The sequence below is a fragment of the Oreochromis niloticus genome, linkage group LG12 (genome assembly GCF_001858045.2).
Source record: "Oreochromis niloticus isolate F11D_XX linkage group LG12, O_niloticus_UMD_NMBU, whole genome shotgun sequence".
NCBI classification, from domain to species: Eukaryota; Metazoa; Chordata; class Actinopteri; order Cichliformes; family Cichlidae; genus Oreochromis; species Oreochromis niloticus.
Genome location: NC_031977.2, coordinates 28896377 through 28917166, shown reverse-complemented (window position 1 = coordinate 28917166; position 20790 = coordinate 28896377). Strand labels below are relative to the sequence as shown.

Here is a 20790-nt window from a genome sequence, read left to right as displayed (position 1 = left end):
TCAAACAGTCTCACCAAATAGCAGAACTAATCATTTTAAAGCCACTTTTTGCATATAATATATGGTTGACTAAAATCAAAGAGAATTCTTTCCTAAGTGCTCAGATCCTCTACATAGGTTGATTGCATTCTGTTGCATGTCATTATCATTGCCATTAACCTACATTTAAGAGGGAGCAGTTTAACCACCTCTTGCATGTTAAACAAGCTAAATAGTGCTCATTATTAAGTGTTGCTGTGACGTCAGCTTAGACAACATTGTGCCAGCAATGCTCAAAACTCAGACAGCAGCAAGCTGATTTCAGCAGGTATCTGAGAAGTACCACATAAAAGAACTATTATTTGAATGTTTTGTGATTTACACATTTACAAAACAAGTGAAAGACCCGTAGTTAATCCAGGGAGGAGATTAGCTACTGTGGAGTCCCACTGAAGTAGCTTTAGTGAATCATTGACCTCTTTCTGCATCCCTCCTGGTATTTGGTGTGGATGGTAGCTACATGTGAAGCAAGGTGTTCATTCATTAGAATCAGTCACTGTATTATACAGACACTGCTATAAGAAGTCAAACGTTTACAGGTGCCACTGATGTTTTATCACTTCACTTCTCTTTGAAGTGTTTTGAAGACAAAGTTGAAGAAGCGAGGTTGAAATAGTTTAGAGGAGGAGGAATAGTAGATATATTGAACAAATGTTGTTGAATTATGGAGCTACCAGGCAGGAAGAGAAAATAATGGATGGAGAGAAGGAGAACATGCAGAGGGTTGGTGTGAGCAAAGAGGATGCAAGTGACAGGCTGAGATGGAGGCAGATAATCCAATGTAGTGACTCTTAAAGGGAGCAGCTGAAAGAAGAAATTGAAGAACAGAAATATAGAGTACTTAAGCTTATTTGGGAATCGATAGCATATACCTATACAGCATATTATAGTGGAAAAACTTTTATTTGTGCTCTACTAATACAAAGTCTTTAAATTTATCCATCTGTTTTAATACCATAGCTCCTATTTTTTATAATGTGTGGATATTTTGCTTGACATTGTTCCTTGTACTAGTGTCATTTTATGATCATTTACCTACTAATAATTTAAATAACTGGGGTTTTTGCCTCATTATAGCTGATGGCTTTGAATTAGAACACAGGAGTATTTGTGTGTGTGTCCGTGTGTGTGTGTGTGTCAGATTGTGTGTGTTAAGTGGGTGTGGAGGGTGTCCAGAATATGTGAGCTGTTGCTTGCTGTTCACTCCCAGCTTGAAGCTCAGCAAATGCATCAGGAGAGAAAAGAGCAGAGGCACACAGAAACTGACTGAGAGCAAATTAATGGGCACCAGCGCAGAGAAAATTGTTCTAGAGTAAGTATCAGTTCTCTATATGAGCTTTCATTAACCCTGTGATGGATACATTTTAATAGAAATCTTATGAAAACAGCATGTGTGGGTATCTGAGGTTTATTTTTTACAACATGTACCTTTAAACTATCAAACTAGCTTTTAATATCAAAGCACATGAAAAGCAGCAATTTTGTAGTTTCTGAAAGTGCTTGTGCTGCACAACAGGTCCTGAATTTGTATGTCTATTGCATATCTAGTGAAGGCATGGTCTTAAGTGTCAATAAGCAAAGAAAAAGATGAGATGTAGGCAGCAGGTAATAAAATAAATTGAGTCATAACAATAAAAAAAGTAGGAATAGTGAATTAACTGATGGTATCATATTAAATCTACTGTATTTATTACATGTGATATGTGATTGTTGCTTTTCATAAACAATGCAAAGCTGTTTGTGTATTGCTTGTATGTCTCAAAAAATGTCAATTACTGTTAAAAGATGAGCAAAAATGAATTTTAATCAGTGTCTGACAATCATCTTGGAAGCTGAGCATGTGATTTAACTTATGTCCATTTAAAAACAGTCACAGCTCCTCATACAGACCTGAGCTATAACACCTTATTTTACCAACCGTGAACTTAGCATTTTTCGACTGCTGCAACATCACCTGGATCATTAATGTTTCTATGTATTGCGGCACAGTGCGGGGCCAAAAATCTCACTCTGGTGTCACTCAGTGGTGGTGACAGAAATTCAGTGTTTGTGCCAAATGTTGTCTGTAGAAAGGAAGCTTACAAGTGAGTGTGTGGGCTAGAAACATCTTAATGACATGCTAAACAGTGTAAATGATCTATTGTGAGCCTTGTGAGTCAAACAAATACACACCCCCGGGCTCTTAGCATTATGTGAGTATAAGCAGCCCGTAGCCCTGCTGAACTCACCAGCAGTGATGGCTAATGTACTAATGTCTGTTTTGTCATTGCTTTAAGCACATCATCACTGGTGATTTCTTTTGTTCTTTAGCCGCAATTGTGGTGATAATTATAAAATTAAATTTACTGATAGTTTTTTCTTTTTTTGGCATGTACTTCTGTTTGTCCATTCACGCTGCTTTTGGTTCAAATTGTCCAATATGGAGATATCAACTGTAGAGTGTAATGGAACCAGAAAGCACTCGCCTGGTTACTTAGTAGTGAGCAGTTTCACTTAGTTTCAGTTTTCTTTCTAAGAAACTGGGAAGTAACAGGGAAATAAGTCTGTGGCACAAAGCTGAACTGTAATTGCTAGTTTCCTGTTTTTTTGTGGCTGGTGGATCAGTTCACTCACTGACCACTTTATTAGGTACATTTTGCTTATACTGGGTCACACCCCTTTTGGCTTTAGAGCAGCCTTAACTGTTTGTTGCACAGATTCAACAAGGTGTTAGGAAACATTCCTCAAAGATGCTGATCTAGATTGATTCATCCCAAGGGTGCTCTGTAGGTTTCAGATACAATTACTGTGCAGGCCATTTGAGTACAGTGAGTCAATGTCATGTTCAAAGCAGTTTGAAATGATTTGAGTTTTGTGACGTGGTGTGTTGTCCTGCTGAAAGCAGCCATCAAAACATGGCTGCTTTCAGACATGGTCAGCAACAATGCTCAGACAGGCTGTGGTGTTTGAACGATGCTCAGTTTGTGTGCCGGGAAATATCCCCCGCGCCATTACACCACCAGCCTGAACTGTTGATACAAGGCTTTCATATTCCGTATCCCAAATTCTGTCCCTACCATCCAAATGTCACAGAATAAAATGAGATTCATCAGGTCAGGATAATCTTCTATTGTCCAAATTTGGATAACTCGAATAAATTGTACGTTCATTTTCCTGTTGTGCGTTTTCCTGTGTTGTGCATTCAGAGATGCTCTTCTGCATCCTGTCATTTTACAGTAAGTGGTTATTTGAGTCACTATTATCTTACTATCAGCTTCAAGCAGTCAGGCCATTCTCCTCTGACTTCTGGCATCAAAATGGCATTTTCACCAAAGCAACTGCTGCTCATTGGATATTTTCTCTTTTTTTCTGTAAACCATGTAAACAGTTTCTGAAATACTTAGACCAATCCATCTGCTAAGAACTATTTTTTGTGCAGCTAGATCAGGATTTGTGGAAAGAAACATTGTTGCTGAGTCTTGTTTTTTGGTGATTCTGTGTTATAGGCCAAGGGGAAAATACTAGAATCCGATTTACTGTGAACTCTCTCCAATGTGTCATCTGCTACTTTTTCATTGCGTTGTGTTCTTGACAGATTTGCAAAATTGGCACTGTCAATATTATCAGAGAACTGTTGATTTTTATTTCATTTTTTTAAAATATCAAAGTTATTGCCTGTAAACGGTTACAGATGAAAAAAAAAAGAATCACAAAGATCATGTTTTCAAGTTGCTTCCTGATGCTTGTTTGCCGTTTGGTTTTCTTATGGCTCACTCTTCTGCAATAATTTAATGGCAGTAGACTGGACATGAAGCTCCCCTTAGTCATTTGTATTTTTTTTAAATGTATTTTCTGATTTTTTTTATATATATATTCATGAGCAGTCTACTTTTTGTATACAGTGGTTGTCTTAAAAATCATCCCAAATATACTAATAAATGTATCCATTATTAGCTTTTTGACTTTGTCACTGTCTGGCTTTAACTATATACTATAATTGTTCACTCGTGGAACTTCATCATCACATTCAAATAATAAAGGGTGAGGCCTTACATGGCCATACTGAGGATCATGAAAGCCTATACGATCAGACGGGTAGCTGTCCTCGCAGGGACCCATAACTGATCTTTACAGTACAAAGCTCCGCAGCCTCTTTTCATGTCACTTTCATTGAGTGGAGGGCCACGGTGCGAGCTCTATAAAGTGGCTGGGCCCATTCAAGGGACTAAAGAGGACAAAGCTGCGCTCACTGCGGCACCACAGACTCACAACCAAAATAGGAATGAAGCAGAGGGGGAAAGGGAGGGGAGGGTGTTAACAGAAAGACAGGGAGAGAGGGAGGGATTTTAAATTAATCAGCTGAATATATTTACTGAAACCTGATGAGAAATGGTTCTCTGCAACACCAGGTTCACTCTTTGTGGTGTGTAGTGTATGAAAATAAAAGTCATATCACGGTGGAGAATCTCTGGAACACTTTCATATATTTTTACATCAGATTGAACACTTAAAATATGAGAATTACTGCCTTAAAATATGAATAAATATCCTGGTTATTTAAAAGTTGGAAGTATATGATGCTATGTGCTACTGCCTGTTAATGGTAATGATGTCTTGGGTATGAGCTAACCCATTGTGTCTAACAATGGGTCATTATTTTAATACTAAGTCAAAAGCACAACATTAATATAAAAGTTACACCCACCATGTTAATATAATTGAGTAGATTTACCCAGTTTTGTGTCAGTATATTTATCCAAACTGACCCTCATCCCCCCAAATTTTTTACTGGTTGATAACTTTGTGTTATAAAAACCTATTTGATTGCTTTCTTGTGTGTCTGCATGTGGCTTTAACAACAGCACTACAGAGCTGATAAAACCCCTTCAGAACAACATAACCGTTTATAGTCATGTTTTGCTTCTGTCTCCTCCTTAAACTTAACCCTTTGCAGTTCGCGATACACAGCATGCATCGCCTCTGCTGCAGAGATGCTTTGAAGATCCTTTTTAGCGTGTCCGTTGCCAAATGACGACCACACACTGCAGTGCTGCCAGTAAATGTGCAGTCTCCATCAATGATAGTAAGTAAAGAGAAATAAGAGCTCCTTTATGTGTGCACACTCTTCCAGCTGACACCATGGATGAAGCTGCAGGCTGGTCTCCTCGTGGCTCCCATGGAGCTCGGCAGTAGGATGCAAGTGTGTGTCTCCATCTGTTTGCTCCCACAGATGACTTCCCATCTTTGCTTACTCATCCTGTCTGGCTTGGCAGTCTCATCCCAACTTGGTGAGTCTAGCTACTCTTTTGTTTTTATTGAGTTTGGCCACAAGATGAAGTCAAAAGAAGTGTTGTTGGTCAATAAGAATGTCACGAAATTAAACAATGACAAAAATTTTCAATTAAAATGTTGAAATGTGGTAGCACTGTGCTTAAGTAAAGCTTAGATGTACTTGTGCTTTAGCCTGTTATGGCACTTTACACTTATGTTGCTTCCAGAAGGATTATTTGTATGTTTTATTACACTACATTTACAATTACCTTTAAACTTTTAAACAAAAAAGGAAACAATCATACAACTGACATATTCTCTCATGAGAATATACTCATAAATGTATATACTAATAATAAAACTACTACTACTACTACTACTACTACTAATAATAATAATAGTTCATGCTTCTTAAAGAAGATGCCTTTACCATCCTGTTCAAATACTGAAATTACTAATAAACTAAAGCTTTAACCTCTGGTTCAGCAACAGTGATACTATCAGCTGTGGGTAAAATTGAAAAGATTCTATCATCCGTATTTGCTGAATGAAGAAATATGTCAGCAAATGATCAATTTATTACTATTCAAGTAAGAAAATAACCATCTGTCACGTTCCTGGGTCTTCATACTTTTACTTATATCTGGTAGATATCAGCCATATTAAACGGCTCGCTTTTTGTTGACACTCAAGTTTTGGTCCAAGTTCCTTCGTGTCTGCATTTTGGGTCCGCTCTTCACAACACATAGTCTGCCTCAGCCAGACTGTGACAGAACGACCTGACCATGCTGGACCCAGCAGACATTTATTTCAGTGACTTTTTTGAATTCAAGATTCGTGTTACACAGCTTCGTGGACTTTGGATTATCTCCTGTGCAGGGAAGCAGGGGGAGGAGAAGGAGGCTATTCGGGCTCAGTTGACCCGGATAGCCATGGCTAACCCAAGTTTTATGGACTGCCCGCCTGCAGACTTAAAGAACTTTGCTACAGCCACGATCTCCTCTGCCTCACCATCATCGCCAGAGCAGCAGCTGCCCAGTGTGCAGGCTGAATCACCCCAGCCCTGCGGTGATGCAGCTCTTCTTTCGCCGGCTATGGGAGTAAGAGTCGGCTTATTCAGTCTCTCACCTGTGTCCATGCCTGTGTCGCCACAGCAGCAGACTAGTGCTGCGTTTTCCTCACCTCAACCGGTGGCTGCGCCGGCCTCCACAACCACGGCTTCGGACCTGCCACGCCGACCCAGCCAGAGGTCTTCGCCACGCCTGGTCCTGCCTCGCCGACCCAGCCAGAGGTCGTCGCCACGCCTGGTCCTGCCTCGCCGGCCGAGCCACGTCCACCGCTCCCTACATCCGCTGCCAAGCCACGTCCACATCCAGCACGGCTGTTTCTGGGGCCTGTCAAAACAGCCTGTCCATGGAGACCCACCAAACCACCCAAGGGGTCATGTCCACATCCACACCACAGTCAGCTGTCCGGCAAGCCACCCGAGGGTCTTGTCTACGCCATCGACCACCAGCCAAACCACCCGAGGGTCTTCATGCAGGCCCACGCCGCCATCGACCGCCTGCCAAGCCGCCCGACAGGTCTTGTCCACGTCGCCGCCGGCCACGAGCCAAGCCGCCCGAGTGGGGCCAGCCATACCTGCTTCGCCACTGCCACCTACCACGTGGTTGGCCCCCTGAACCATTGAACTATGAACTGCTATGCTGTCAACCTCCAGGACGGCCCCCCGAACTAATGAACTGTGGACTTTTGTGCCGTCACCCTCCTGGTCGGCCCCCTGAAAGGTTTAAGAACTGTCTCTTGAGCTTCAGTGCCTTTCATAGACTAATGTTTTGATTTTTTTTGTTGGACTTTTGCTCTGGCTTTGGTCAGTTTCGTCTGTTGTTCCACGCCATGTTTCTAGGATTTTCCATGTTTAGGTTTTTTGCAATGTTCAAGGTTTTGTTCTTTACCTTTTGTGTTTAGCATCTAGTTTTCCCAGTTTAGTTGTAGTTAGGTTTTTTCTTGTGTGCATCTGCCTTTTGTTTTTGTACTTTTTTACATCATTTAAATCAAACTGATAATACAGTGTAAGGCTTAACAGGTTTAGTTCAGGTCTAGTTTTAGTTTTAACATTCACCTGACCATATCTGTAATATCAATACTTTTACTTAAGTAAATCCTTTGAATATTTCCACTAGTGCTGGATAAAATATTGAATAACATATTCAAACCACACTGAATGGATACACTGTGTGTGTTCCAGGTTTGGAGGATGTTTTCTTCAGTCCGCTGGACCAGACAGTCAGAGAAGGAGAGGCAGTTTTCCTCCGGTGTGTATCAGGGGAGAGTTCACCTCCTGCAAGCATCACATGGCTCAAAGATGGAAAGGTGGTCACAAGAGGTAGACAGATTCAGGTAAAAAACAAATTCAGATTTTAGAAGGGCATCAAAGACTACTTTCTTGCAGAGGTCAAAAAGCAGTAGATATATCTGGTAGATATTAATGTAGTAACAGTCTCCATTAAACTCCAAGACAATAATCAGGCACAGCATGTAGAACAGTTTTTACACTTTGCATTTCTTCTGCAGTTTAGACAGATCCAAGCTAAAAGGCCAATTTCATTCTCAAATTCATGTTTTCAACTGTTATTTGTGAATTTAAAGTCATAGTTTGAGCCTCAACTTGATGGTTCGACATAAATTTCATGTGTAAGGCACCCACCTACACCGCTGGAAACTACTATAATCAGATCAGGCTGTAGTTTCCCTCTTGTTCTTCTTAATATATATATATATATATATATATATATATATATATATATATATATATATATATATATATATGTATAAAAAAAACCTAATTGATTAGGAGTTTGATTACCCTGAATTATTATTATTATTCTTTTTAAAAAAACAGCATTTACTGAACCTGCTCTAGCAATTTATTGTAGGTGCAAAACTTCCTGCATCTGGAGAGCTTGTTCACAGAACACAGTGCTGACTCAAATGCTGGGCAAGCTTACAAATAGAAATTGATTTGAAGAATTCACAAACCTCAAGGAGACTCTGAAAGCCTCATAAGAGAAAAAACACTTTTTATTTTACTCAGGGCAAAAATAAAACAGGAAATTACACGTTATTTCTTTTAACTTTGATATTGGACATATTTTCCATACTGTATGCGTCATCCTGCTCAGGGTGAATATGGAGGTGGCCACCAGAAGAAAACGTCAGGCACTCTTCATCTTTTCAACATAACATTAGAAGATGAAGGGGTTTACGTTTGTGTCACACACAATCCTTCACTGAACATCAGCAAGAAGAGCGAACAAGCCAGACTTACTGTGCAGGGTGAGGCTTTTTCTTTAATTCGCATTGACAAATTTTCAAATTACAGCTGATCCAGGAGAGTTTATTAAATATAAATCCTGAGCTCTCTGGTTTTAACAAAAATACTGCTTTAATTAAAAAAAAAAAAACTAAACAAATTTATCATACTTGTGTGTGTTTGCAGAGGGTTAGTAGCTTACTGTGACTGTCCACCTTGCAGGGGTCCCTCGGAGGCTGCAGTTCATCCAGGGCCCTGACAACATCACTGTTGCTATAGGAACTGAAGTCTCCATGCACTGCAGTGTTCTCGGCTTCCCTGTTCCCATGGTGTACTGGTTCAAAGACGGGTGCCTCCTGATGAACTGCTCCGGCTCGTTCAGCCTCCAAAACAATGGACAGCTGCTCACATTCAGGTCCAACACTGCATGGCAGAACAGGAATATTAATTCTTTATTGTTTAACTCCAACTGTGGTTGACAGTTGGTAATACAGTCAAAGATTTGGTCTTTTTTCTTCTGGTACAAATATAATAGTTTCTGGTTCTTACTTAAAGAAGGCACAGAGGAAGGATAAAGATTTGGTGTTTTAGAAAAAGGAGACATTTCTGTAAATATTCTGTATTCCCTGCAGGGTTGCCTCACAACAATCTGCCACTGGGGGTTTCCCTCCAGGAACTCTGGCTTCCTCCCACAGTTCAAATATTAATTAGTGATTCTTGGCTGCACATGAGTCTGTAAAAAAAACCCAATAAAAAAGCAAACAAAAACCAGAACAATCCTTGATTATTAAAATGAAAGTTAAAATATTTTTTGTGTTTGTCTTCTACAGAAATGTGAGCAAGGAGCATGAGGGCTCGTATCACTGTGAAGCATCAAACCAGAAAGAGACAATCAGGTCGCAGCCAGCCTTCCTACTTCCAGCTGGTATTGTAAACTCTGAACTGTTCAACTCAAGCAAGTGAATTGCCTTGTTAAAACTGTTTAGGTTTCTGCTTCAGCAGATTCCATGCTGTAAAAATCTGCAAAATCCAATAAAAGCAGATGTCCAACCTTATTAGTGATTTACATTTTGTGTTTACAGAAATGGACTGGAGTTTTGTGCAGCAGCCCACAAATCTAACGGTGAAGAGTGGCAAAAATGTCACGGTCACCTGTAGGCCTCCGTACAGCAGACCAGCAGCGCAGGTGTCCTGGTTTAAAAACAACCGGCTTCTCGCTCCCGCTGATCATGTAACAGTGCTGCCCAGTGGAGATCTGTTCATCCACAGGTCCTTATTGTTTGTGCCACATTACTATATGACTAAATAAGTTAAATTTAACACAAGAATCGTGTATAAATTAAAACTAGTTGGGGCAAAACTTGTAAATGTTTTACTTTAGTTAATTTGCATTGTTTACGGTATGTTTAGCGCTTAACATGAAGTCATAGAGTTATAAAATTGTGCCTGTAAATACAGCTCGAGGCAGTTTTTGTTTTTAAAAGCTCTGCTGACCTGTTTCATAATTTTCTCTGTAGTGTGCAGGAGCACGATAGTGGCAGCTACTTCTGCAGGGCCTCAAACACCCATCTTCAAAGATTTCTTACCTCGAGACGAGCAACACTCACTGTTCTGGGTATGACATCTGGCAGACCTCCCTACTATCTCACTGGAAATATATATATATACATACATATATATATATATATATATATATATATATATATATATAGGTGCATAATAATATTCCTGACAGTGCTTTCCCTTCCTTGCAGCCCCTCCATCAGTCAAGCTATGGCCCCAGGTGTTGACGGTGCCTTTGGGTGCTCAGGTGGTGCTGGAATGTCAGGTGTCTGGCCACCCTTTACCGTCCATCAGCTGGATGAAAAGAGGCCACACCAAGCAGACAGGAGGCAAAATTGCACTGGGGTAAGTTACAGTGTTCTGACTTTTGAAAATTTAGTACACAAGCTGTTCATACTGTAATATATGGCAGCTTTCATGTTTCTTATTCAGACAGAGAAATGCCACTCTCTACATCCAGTCAGTCCGGAGCTACGATGAGGGGGTGTATGTGTGCGAGGCGTCCAACACACTGGGACAAAGCCATGGCACAGCACTCCTGAGAGTCGCTGGTAAATTTTAAACCTTACTGTTTTGCAATGTATTTACCCCTCAGATCAATAGGTGAGTCAAAGTCAAGTCAGGAGCATGTGCCTGATACTTACTAAGCATTTATACACTTTAGACGCTGTGGTTGGTTCAATACTAGGTATGACGACAGGTATCTTCTTGTTGTTAATGCAAACTTTTTAGATCATGATGAAGGAGAGGATTTAGATGTGAGTTTGGTCTGACCCACTGATAAGTGTACTAAGTAAAGCAAACCCTAACCAGGAAGGCAAAGGGATTGTTGTCCCTCTGCTTTGTGCCCCTATTTAACATTGCTTTTAATTTGCAGTGAATTTGTAATTCCCTATAAGGTATCTTCATATAGTGTACATAATATTATCAAAGCATGGGTGTGGTCCTCATTGGCAGATCAACAAGTGTGTGTGATCATTTATTTTAACATGTCAGCTGTACTGTGTTGATTCGAGAGTGCAGGAAAACTAGGCTGCAAAAATGAAAAATCATGAATATTTATCTAATAGGTATTAAGCTAAAATGTATTAAAGAAAAGAAAAGAAAAGAAAAGAAAAGAAAAGAAAAGAAAAGAAAAGAAAAGAAAAGAAAAGAAAAATCCTCGCACCCAAGCCTTTGAGCCACGGTCCTTCTAAAAGAACTGAATTATACACAGGAAAGAAACTGAGAAATTCTTCTTGTGCAGTACAAACGTCTTACAAATTTGAAATTAAAGGACATGGAGATCACCTTCAAATCCAGTCTTGCAAATGTAATCAAAGTAACAGACCATTTGAATGAAATTGTAAGTTTATTTGCCATCTGCACACATTGCTAGTTTCATAAAATCATTCTAAAGAATCATAGTCCAGGTAGCAGAACATACTGTGTCCTCAAAATTTTACATAGTTACTAAAATCTTTATAGGGGAACAGTTCTTGTATGTGTTATTTCTTTAAGGCACTTCTATGGTCTATGAGCTTTATGTGACTTTTTTGATATTGTCTTTTCCATTTCCCCTCTGCTTGGGTCAGTGAGCCCTGTAATAGTGGTCTTTAAAGATCAGGTGACCTACACGATTGGGACTTTAGTGGTCCTGCCCTGCAGAGCAGTGGGGATTCTGCCTATCACATACACCTGGACGAGGGGCAGAACAGAGCCACAGTCCCCTATCAGTACCACCGAAGGCAGACACATAGATGGTGAGTCTAGTTTGTCTGGAGTCATTCTGCATTACTTTTCATCATGAAAACAGAGTAACCGTTTCAGGCACAACTTCCCCTACTTCATAGGTATGTAGAAGAGAATGAAATCTGAAGAAGTTAATGTAACACATAGAAGAACTTTATTGCTTGATGACCCTGATTAAGGCCACAGATCCAGTCAAGCAGTAGAGTTGTTCTATATACTACATGTGCTGCTGCAGCTTGAACTTTCTCAGCATTTATTTTAATCACCAGGTCCATCATTTGGAGTTGTTTTCAGCATTTAAAATATGTAGCATTCTTGGCAGAGATGGAAGTATACATGAAAACGTTTTTCTAATTCCTAAACGGGATGTGAGATCTCAGCTCTTTGTGTTTTATAATGTTTCATCTTCTGGCCTGCAGAAGATGGATCCTTGCATATTTCCAGTGTGCAGTACTCTGATGCAGGAGAGTATTACTGCACTGCTGAGAACCGAGCAGGACGACATCAGAAACGGATGATCCTCATCATCACAGGTGTGTTGATTGACCACCTCATGTTATTTCTTCTCAGTGGCAATATTACTAAAATCATACCTAAAGCTGAACAAAAATGAGGATGTAAAATGTATGAACAATTTGGCGATTTAATTGAAGTGACAGACTCCAATATGTTGAGATCAAGGCTTTGTGAGGGATCAGACTAGTTTTTTCAGGACATTGAGATGTTTTTCATGACCATCAGTGTATGTTTGGATCAGTATAATAAATGTGGGTCACTCAGATACTTCTGTCAGGGGAATTTGCAACTGTCTTCTGGTCATTTAGAGTGAGTGCTTATATGAAGTTCTGCAATCACACAATGCATACTTATGCAACAAAATACTTTTTTGACCCCATATACCCAAGTTTCCTTTTCTTATTGATTCTCTTTCATGTCGTCCTTTGTCTTAAGCTGAAAATCGACCTCCTGACAGAGGCAAACAGACAAGACTGGTTTTGTCTGCTGTGAGTATTGAGGATGTGGAAGTCTTTCCTGTGGCTTGTGTTTGTTCCCAAATCATTTTGCTAAACCTTGGTTTTATTTTCATAAGCAGTTCCAGTGTAGAAGCTGTAAATTCTCTAAGTGCACTTTTTCACACAGATCATGTGATGATCTTGTATTGTCTGCCCCTGTTTATTATTTGGTCTGTGGACTTATTCATTTTTGACTGTGTCAAATGTGTCTCCTCTGAAAATAATCAGTGTTTTGAATATTTTTTAGAGCACCAGCGATAATGAACAACATCCAGCTTCCAAGTGGAGCGACTCAATAGCTGAGCAGCGCTTTAAAACAACACGTTATCCACATGTACAGGAAAAGCATAACGAGACAACATGTATGTATTAAAAAAAACTTAGCTACAGTCATGTGATTTGTAGGTCATTCAACATAACAAATATATAGTTGCAAGTTAACAGGCTAAAATAAGGTGTTATAAGGTTATGAGGTAAAATGAAGATGGCTGAAAGCAGTAGTAAGGTCTCAGTCATACAGGCCTAGAGACCACTCAGTGACTCCCCCTGGCAACCACAGGTCACTAAGGAAAAATGTGTATTCCTAGATTTTAGAAGTTTTTAGTGGTTGCTGGCAGTTGCTAGGTAAAATTGGTCACAAAGAGGGATTCAGATCCTCAATGAAAACCTTGTTGCAATTACTTTGGTTGCCAGCAGATTGCTGTGGTCAGCTGCAGTTTGCATGGAAGACATCAACTTTTTTACCAACACTCACCAACTACTCACCAAGCAGTACTGAAACAGTGTGACACAAGTGGAACAGAAACTGTTCCCCCTGAAACTCTCTCACCCCAACCGGTCGCGGTAGATGGGCTCCCCTCCCTGAGCCTGGTTCTGCCGGAGGTTTCTTCCTGTTATAAGGGAGTTTTTCCTTCCCACTGTCACCAAAGTGCTTGCTCATAGGGGGTCATATGATTGTTGGATTTTTCTCTGTATATATTATTGTAGGGTCTACCTACAATATAAAGCGCCTTGAGGCAACTGTAGTTGTGATTTGGCGCTATGTAAAAAAATTGAATGGAATTCAACTGAATTGAATTGAAACTAAAAGTATCCCCTTTTGAAACTTCTTGGTTAGAGCTGTAAGGCACAGCTTTGACCCCAAAGGTTTCCAGGCACCGCACCTTTTCAAAAACTCCAGCAAGCACCTACCAACTGGTCAAGGAATACTGAATTTTCCTTAGTAACCTGCGGTTGCCAGAGAGTCAAGATCTATGTGACTTAAAGCTATGACTTAAAGAGTCATTCAAATAATTGTCTGCCTCCAGTCTAACATCAGAGGAAGAAGCAAGCATGCAATATATTTTTGTGTCAGGCCTGGTCTTCGTACCAAGCTGCTTCAGTGGCTTTTCCAGGTTAACTGCTGAATGGTATGGTGTACCAGAGTCAGGTGATGGTAGAGTTAGAAGTTGGGGAACCAGAACTTCTCACAAACTTTCCAGGATAAAGGTATCATTTCCATTTTGTGGCTGTTACCTTGTCACAAGAGAAAAAAAAAAAAGATGTGTCAGGACTTCCAAAAGCTAAAGGAAGTGCTAAACGCCAAATAATCCTGCTATAAGAGTTTTTCTGCTCAGATTTCAAAATTTACATGGACATATTTTGTTTAAAAAAGTAATAAATTATATTATTGTGTCTATGTTAATGCTACTTTATGATTCAGTTACAAGAAATTGATTGTAATAACATTGTAATAACAAATTGTAATAACATATTTCTTCCCCTGAATGACACATAATGATAACACACAACATAAAATTGTTTAGGATATATCAAAGAAAACAAAGCATAAACTCTTTATTTTATATTTTCAGGTACCAGCCCAGACAGTGCAACTACATTTCCTACATTTTTAAGAAAAGCCGGGGCTGAGCTAAATATACCATTGAGGACGCTTGCCCATGTTTCACATCACCATTTGAAACAGCCAACAACCAATTCCACCCAGTTGTTACTCAATCAGATGGAGCCTCCTCTCCATCTGAACCTCCAATCAGAAGCTCTACACACCCAAGTACCAGTGACCATTAAACCACATTTTATTTCACACAGTGAACCAGGTGCAACACAGAGCCTGGCACCTGAAGTAACCAGTGGAGTGTTGGTCGAAACCCTTCAGCATCCATTCAGTGAAAGTCGATCCCATTTGAGACAAATGCCATCAAAATTTCAGCATTCAGCCAGTAACAAGTTGTTTATAGTGCCCAGTTCTCAGGACCATACTCTGCCTCAAGTTAATCAAATTGCAGAGACATCAATAACTCAGCAGCCATCTCAGCTACGCGCTACTGGACCTTTTGGCTTTCTAAAATCGGACCCCTTCATGACAAGTCCAACACCAAATTCTGTTACCCACACTAAGATGAGACACACCGATTCAGTCACTCTGACAGTCGCCTACAAAACATCATCATTTCAGCCTTTGCAACCTTCACCAACCCTCTCACAAACAACTCAAACTGATCCTCAACACTCCTCTACCTTAAGTTTTCTACCAAAGTTTCATCTTGAGCTTTCTACAATTCAGTATAATCTGCCTTCAACAGATCTTCCATCTTCTTTAGTCTCCAAGCCTCCAATATCCAAAATTCATCTTTCAACAACAACACCTTCAGCCAGTTCCAAACTTTTTCAAACCCAACCTGAATCATCTCCAACACAAAATTCACAGCTTCCATTCTCCACCATCCACCCTTCCGATCAGGCCCTCCATCCTTCATTGTTAGACCCTGAGGTAGTCCAACAGGTCAACAGGTCACATTGGCTGAATACTACTCATGCAAGTCATCCAGTTCAGCCAGAGCTCACAGACTGGTTGAAGAGGAACACTTCCCAGTCACCCATGACTAGCAATGATCCCAGGTAGGCAAAATAAAAAGATGATAGATTGATGAATATTTCACCTGAGTTTATTACATTTAGTGAACAAAAGTAATAAAACATCAATAAGTCACTATCTTCTCCATTTCAGAGTGAAGCAGCAATCACCATCATGGCTGCCTGTGCTGGAGAAACATGACATCCCCATTGTGGTGGGAGTGGGTGTATCTTTGGCTTTCATCTTTATCACTGTTACCTTCTATTCTGTGGTACAAAAGAATGAGCCCGCACCAACAAGCCGAGCAGGTCAGCAATACGCCCTGCATGACATGCTAGTGTCTTGGTTTTCCTTAAATCATGACCATATTTTGGCAAAATCAAAATGATTGGGGGGGTGAGGCTGCGACAGTCTAGTGATCTGTCCAGGGTGTACCCCACCTCTCACCCTATGGTAGCTGGGACAGACTCCAGCCCACCCTCGACCCTGAAATGAATAAGTGAGGATATTAGCTACTGAGGTGCTAGTGTAACAAGTTGTAATTAACTGTGGATTAGAGTGCTAACTTTGGCTAGTAAAAAAAGACTCAGACAAAAGACAATATTTAATTAGCAGAGAAAATAACAAAATATGCAATGACACGCTGGTTTAAAGAAGCCGAAAGCCTAATAATAATAATACAGCTACAATTTAAAATAATGGATTGTATAAAAGTTTCACCTCAATAAATTTATTATGAATAGGAAATTAAACTATAGAGACTAAAACCAGGAAGTAAACATTTGTATTTTTACTTTCAGTGCATTGGCATTTTAACATTGACTTGTTTAGGAATTAACTCGCTTAAAGAGCCGCCCTCAAGTGGCCATTTAAAGAATTGCAGGTTTTTCCATATACACTTGGCTCAAACAAACATGATATAACATAATAATAACTGAGCTCTACATGTGCTTTCAGATGAATTTTTAACACTGAACACAGTCTGGTTACCTCTTATATCTTTTTTCCAAGGTAAGCTAAATTAGCTTTATTTTAAACAGGTAATTGATCCAATTGTGTGACTCTACCAGAAAGCACATATGTAGAGCATTTTAACCCAAACTTTTTATTATTACATCAAAACCACATTACATGTCTTTGACAGCTCAGAGGAATTTAGGTGTTCCCATACGACATGCTGAACGTCGAGCTGCAGGACGTACGTATGAAAACAGGTACTCTATTTCTCAGAATAGAAAAATAAATTAGCCTTCACAAACCATCTTTCTGCATTCTAAACCCAAGTGTTGTATGTCTTATGCAGAGCGTTTGAAGATGATGACTGTGTTGCAGTGATTGAACAGAGCCCCAATACATCAGAAACCCGAGCCAGACCACCAGGGCCCAGCCTGGTTACGGTGCAGATGGAGCCCACGTTTGACCAACTACAAGAGGATACCCAGCGCTCTCTGGACAACCACTCAGTCACTGTAGAGATGTACCCTGAGCCTATTCTTGACACCAAGGTCTGGTAACACAGAAACACGTTACCATAAAAAAATGTATCCAGAAATTTGTATCTGTGTTTAAGGGGAAGTTAAGAAAGTTACAAATGTATTGAGGCAACACAATAGTATTGTGATCAGCACCATTGCCCCACAGCAAGAAGGTCCTGGGCTTGAATCCACCGAGCAACAGGGGCCTTTCTGTGTGAACAGCCACTGATGATTCTTCTTCTTTGGACTTCTTAGGCGGTCAACACATCAGTCGCAGTCTCACCCCATCCCTTACATCCTTTAACCCTCTTTATGTCCTCTTTCACTAACTCCATGAATTTTCTCTAGGGTCTTCCCCTTTTCTTCCTGCCTGGCAGCTCCATATTAACAGAAAAATACTAACATATTTTGCTTATTATATTGACTATCCCTCCTCTGCACATGTCCAAACTATCTCACCCTACCCTCTCTAACCTAGTCTCCAAACTCATCAACCTGAGCTGTCCCTCCAGTATACTAATTTCTAATTTTGTCCTGGTCACTCTCAGTCAAAATTTGAGTATCTTCACGTCTACTACCTCTTGCTCTGCCTCTTGTCTTTTTGTCAGTGCTTTCTCTCTTGGCAATGATAATTTTATTTAAATAACACATATGCTTTACATAGAAGATAAAAACCTGATTGCTGCCTCTTGCTGCGATCCTTCTGTCACAAATCACCCCTGAAACTCATCTCCACCCACTCCATCCGGCCTGGATAACTGGAAGAGGATGGATGGATGGGTCACACTGTTAATGATAAATATTAGAAATTATTATATTTAGTTATGAAAAGAGCATATCCAGCTTTGTTTATTTAACTAACAACTGTGGCATAGTATATAACCTATAGGGGGAGCTAACACCCTATATAAGTGTACAAACAGTCACAGTTTGCACAGTTTAATAAAAAGAACAAACCATTAACGTAAAAAAAAAAAAGTACTGCACTGAAAACAGTGCTGATGTCTCCATTTAATTTAAACTGGCACATGCAAGGAGTAAACCAACAGCCTTCTTGTAATAAAATGCTCAATCATCAGAGTAGTTTTTAAAGATAGCAATGTGGCAACAGTGTAATGATTTCAATGCATTTTAAACATTTTTCTCATATGTTATTATTAACAAATACTCTCTACTTTCAGATTGATCCTTCTCTGGAGGAGGAGAAAGGGTGCAGTTTGTCCCAGCCCAGCATTCAGGTGCACTGTACTGAGGATTGGACCAGTAACAGAGGAGACAACCAAAGCCCATGCCAGGACACGTTGCCTCCTCCGTCACCCTTAATCTCCCATTCTCCTTCCCCATCGCCACCATCCAGGCGCGAGGAAGGCGTGCACTCTTCTTTAACACTGCAGAGTGCTGAGCCATGCGTTGCACCCATCCACCACAGTCTCAGCATCTCACATGGCAACCCTCCACTGTTGCTGTCTCACAACGTCTCTGTGGGCCTCACCACAGTAGCTGTTGATGTCCATTTTTACCCTGCAGCTACTGCTCCAATGGCAGTAGGGACTAGTACTCACATTAATTCAGTTTCAAACTCCTCAGCAGTGACTGCACCTCTTTTTAGCCCCACGTTAGCTAACAGCCAGGAGAATGATCAGTCAGCTTCCAGGCTGCACCAGTGTAAATAGCTACATTATAGGACAAATCATCTTCAGTGCTGGCACACATTAAGTGAAATGGGAACAAAGTTTTGGCTAGCTTGATGGTGTGGAGTTAGGAATGCATAGATTACTAACGGGCTGGCTAGCTGATCCAAATCACATTTAAGGGTGTTTTACACCAGTGGTGATAAGCAGAATATTGTATTTCTCTTGGAGTTCATTTACAGATTTTTTCTGTGTGAAAAAAAAAAACAAAAAAACGTGAAAAAAAAAGTGCGGCAGACCAGAGTCAAACACCTATAGGTGTGAAAATGCCGTAAGTGACAAAGTAGCTAAGTTACAACAAAAGACAAAGTAATATGACACCTGAGTAATTTGCAAAAGAACACATTATAATGATTCAGTTCTCTTTGCCATTAAGTATGAAACTAGAACCAGCAGAAAGGCCAACCAAACTTGCTATAGGTAATGATGTGCCATCATCAGTAGTCTCTGATGAAACTCCAGTTAATCAGTTCAACTTGCACATCTGTGCAGTGTCACAGGTGCTATTCATAGCAATTGTGCAAAACAGTTTTTTATGTTTGTGCAAAGATTTAATACAACTAGATTAAATCTGTTAAATATTGACGAGTAGAGGTAAGCGTTAGCAGATTTCCCAGTGTCTAGTTGTCATAACCAAACAGTGCTAATGTTTTCTTGGCTTTAGCTGCATACTTGATGCATGATTGGAATCTTCATGCACACCTTTTGCCAAGGAATACAAATACATTTCCCAAAATGAATGTAAAACAGCTGACTAAGGAAGCAAATATTAAGTATTATCATTCACATTGTTTTTATTATATATGTATTTATTAGCTTTAGGACACAATTGATGTATTATTCTTTATTGGCTACATTTACTGTCAGGTTGTTTGTTTTTGTTTTGTTTTTTAACCGTGAAAGAGAAAATGTATATGTAGTATGAATTTATCTGTTTTACAGGCCTAAATGTAGGTAGGGTAGCTTGAGTAAAAATACTGTAATTTGTGTCTTTTTTTGTTAAACAGCCAAGGATACATGCTTTGCAATTGTTTTGTGAAGCAGTCCTACAAACCTTTTTTGGTTCATGACTCATCATCATGTTGAGGTTGACTGTTACACCTTTTTGAAACCAAAGGATGTTAACTGGTATGTCAGTGAACATGTAGGCAGTACACCAAAAGAGTTTCACTGGAGGAACACCTACATGCTGTTAAAATGTTAGTTGCATTACTTTATTAAAAAGCTGTAACTGTCACCATGTGCTTCATGAGTCCATATCCTGTATCCACTGTGTGTCCACTCTGACAAGATGCTAAGATGCCAGCAAGAAGCTTTCTGCACACCATGATATTGTTTTCATATCTTTCGGCAAGGAGACAGTAGTCTTTCAAAGTTTATCTGGAACTGTTTAGGTTAAAATTATGCTTAAAGGGCAACAGAAAAAGAAAAACATGAAAAGACACATTATAAAGAGCATGAGGGAGAAAAAAGGAAAAGGGAAGACTGATCTATAGGATAACAAGTGGATCTCAAATAGGTGGGAACTCAACTGGGAATAACTAACATAATGAGTGTGGAGGAAACTAATCTAGGCACAAGATACAGAAAAGAACAGTCAACAAAATAAAATGGGAAGAGAGAGACAACTGAATAGGGAGACAAGATTAACTTGACTAGGTCCTTGCTGTGTCCATGTGTGATTTCTCTGAGTAGTCTGATATCTATAACACAGGTTAGATCAAACTGTGGGACAGCCACTTATATGAACTATACATGACTAAAATTCAGCTTTGTTGTTGGTTTGTATTGCAGTGTCCTTCTGAAGTGGAGCATGCCAGAATACAGTCTCATGGTTTAATCAGTAATTCCTAACTAG

The 20790-nt window shown here is 39.8% G+C and overlaps 1 protein-coding gene across 5 annotated transcripts; it reads left to right on the top strand.

Annotated features, from left to right (window-relative positions):
• The first annotated feature begins 951 nt into the window (after positions 1-951).
• LOC102077685 (uncharacterized) lies at positions 952-20162 on the top strand. Of its 5 annotated transcripts, XM_025897174.1 has the most exons (21): positions 1079-1351; positions 4973-5101; positions 5249-5306; positions 7538-7689; positions 8472-8625; positions 8825-9017; positions 9433-9557; positions 9685-9871; positions 10120-10217; positions 10357-10510; positions 10598-10716; positions 11740-11907; positions 12316-12429; positions 12848-12900; positions 13157-13271; positions 14763-15810; positions 15920-16074; positions 16724-16777; positions 16911-16980; positions 17070-17271; positions 18423-20162. In XM_025897174.1, the coding sequence occupies exons 2-21, from the start codon at positions 5096-5098 to the stop codon at positions 18912-18914; spliced, it is 3717 nt and encodes a 1238-aa protein (XP_025752959.1). In that variant the 5' UTR covers positions 1079-1351; positions 4973-5095; the 3' UTR covers positions 18915-20162. The 5 variants fall into 5 exon arrangements, with proteins under 5 accessions (XP_025752955.1, XP_025752954.1, XP_025752959.1 ...); XM_025897170.1 differs by lacking the exon at positions 4973-5101 and having other exon boundaries at positions 952-1351; positions 5150-5306; XM_025897169.1 differs by having other exon boundaries at positions 952-1351; positions 4973-5306.
• The last annotated feature ends 628 nt before the right edge of the window (positions 20163-20790 follow it).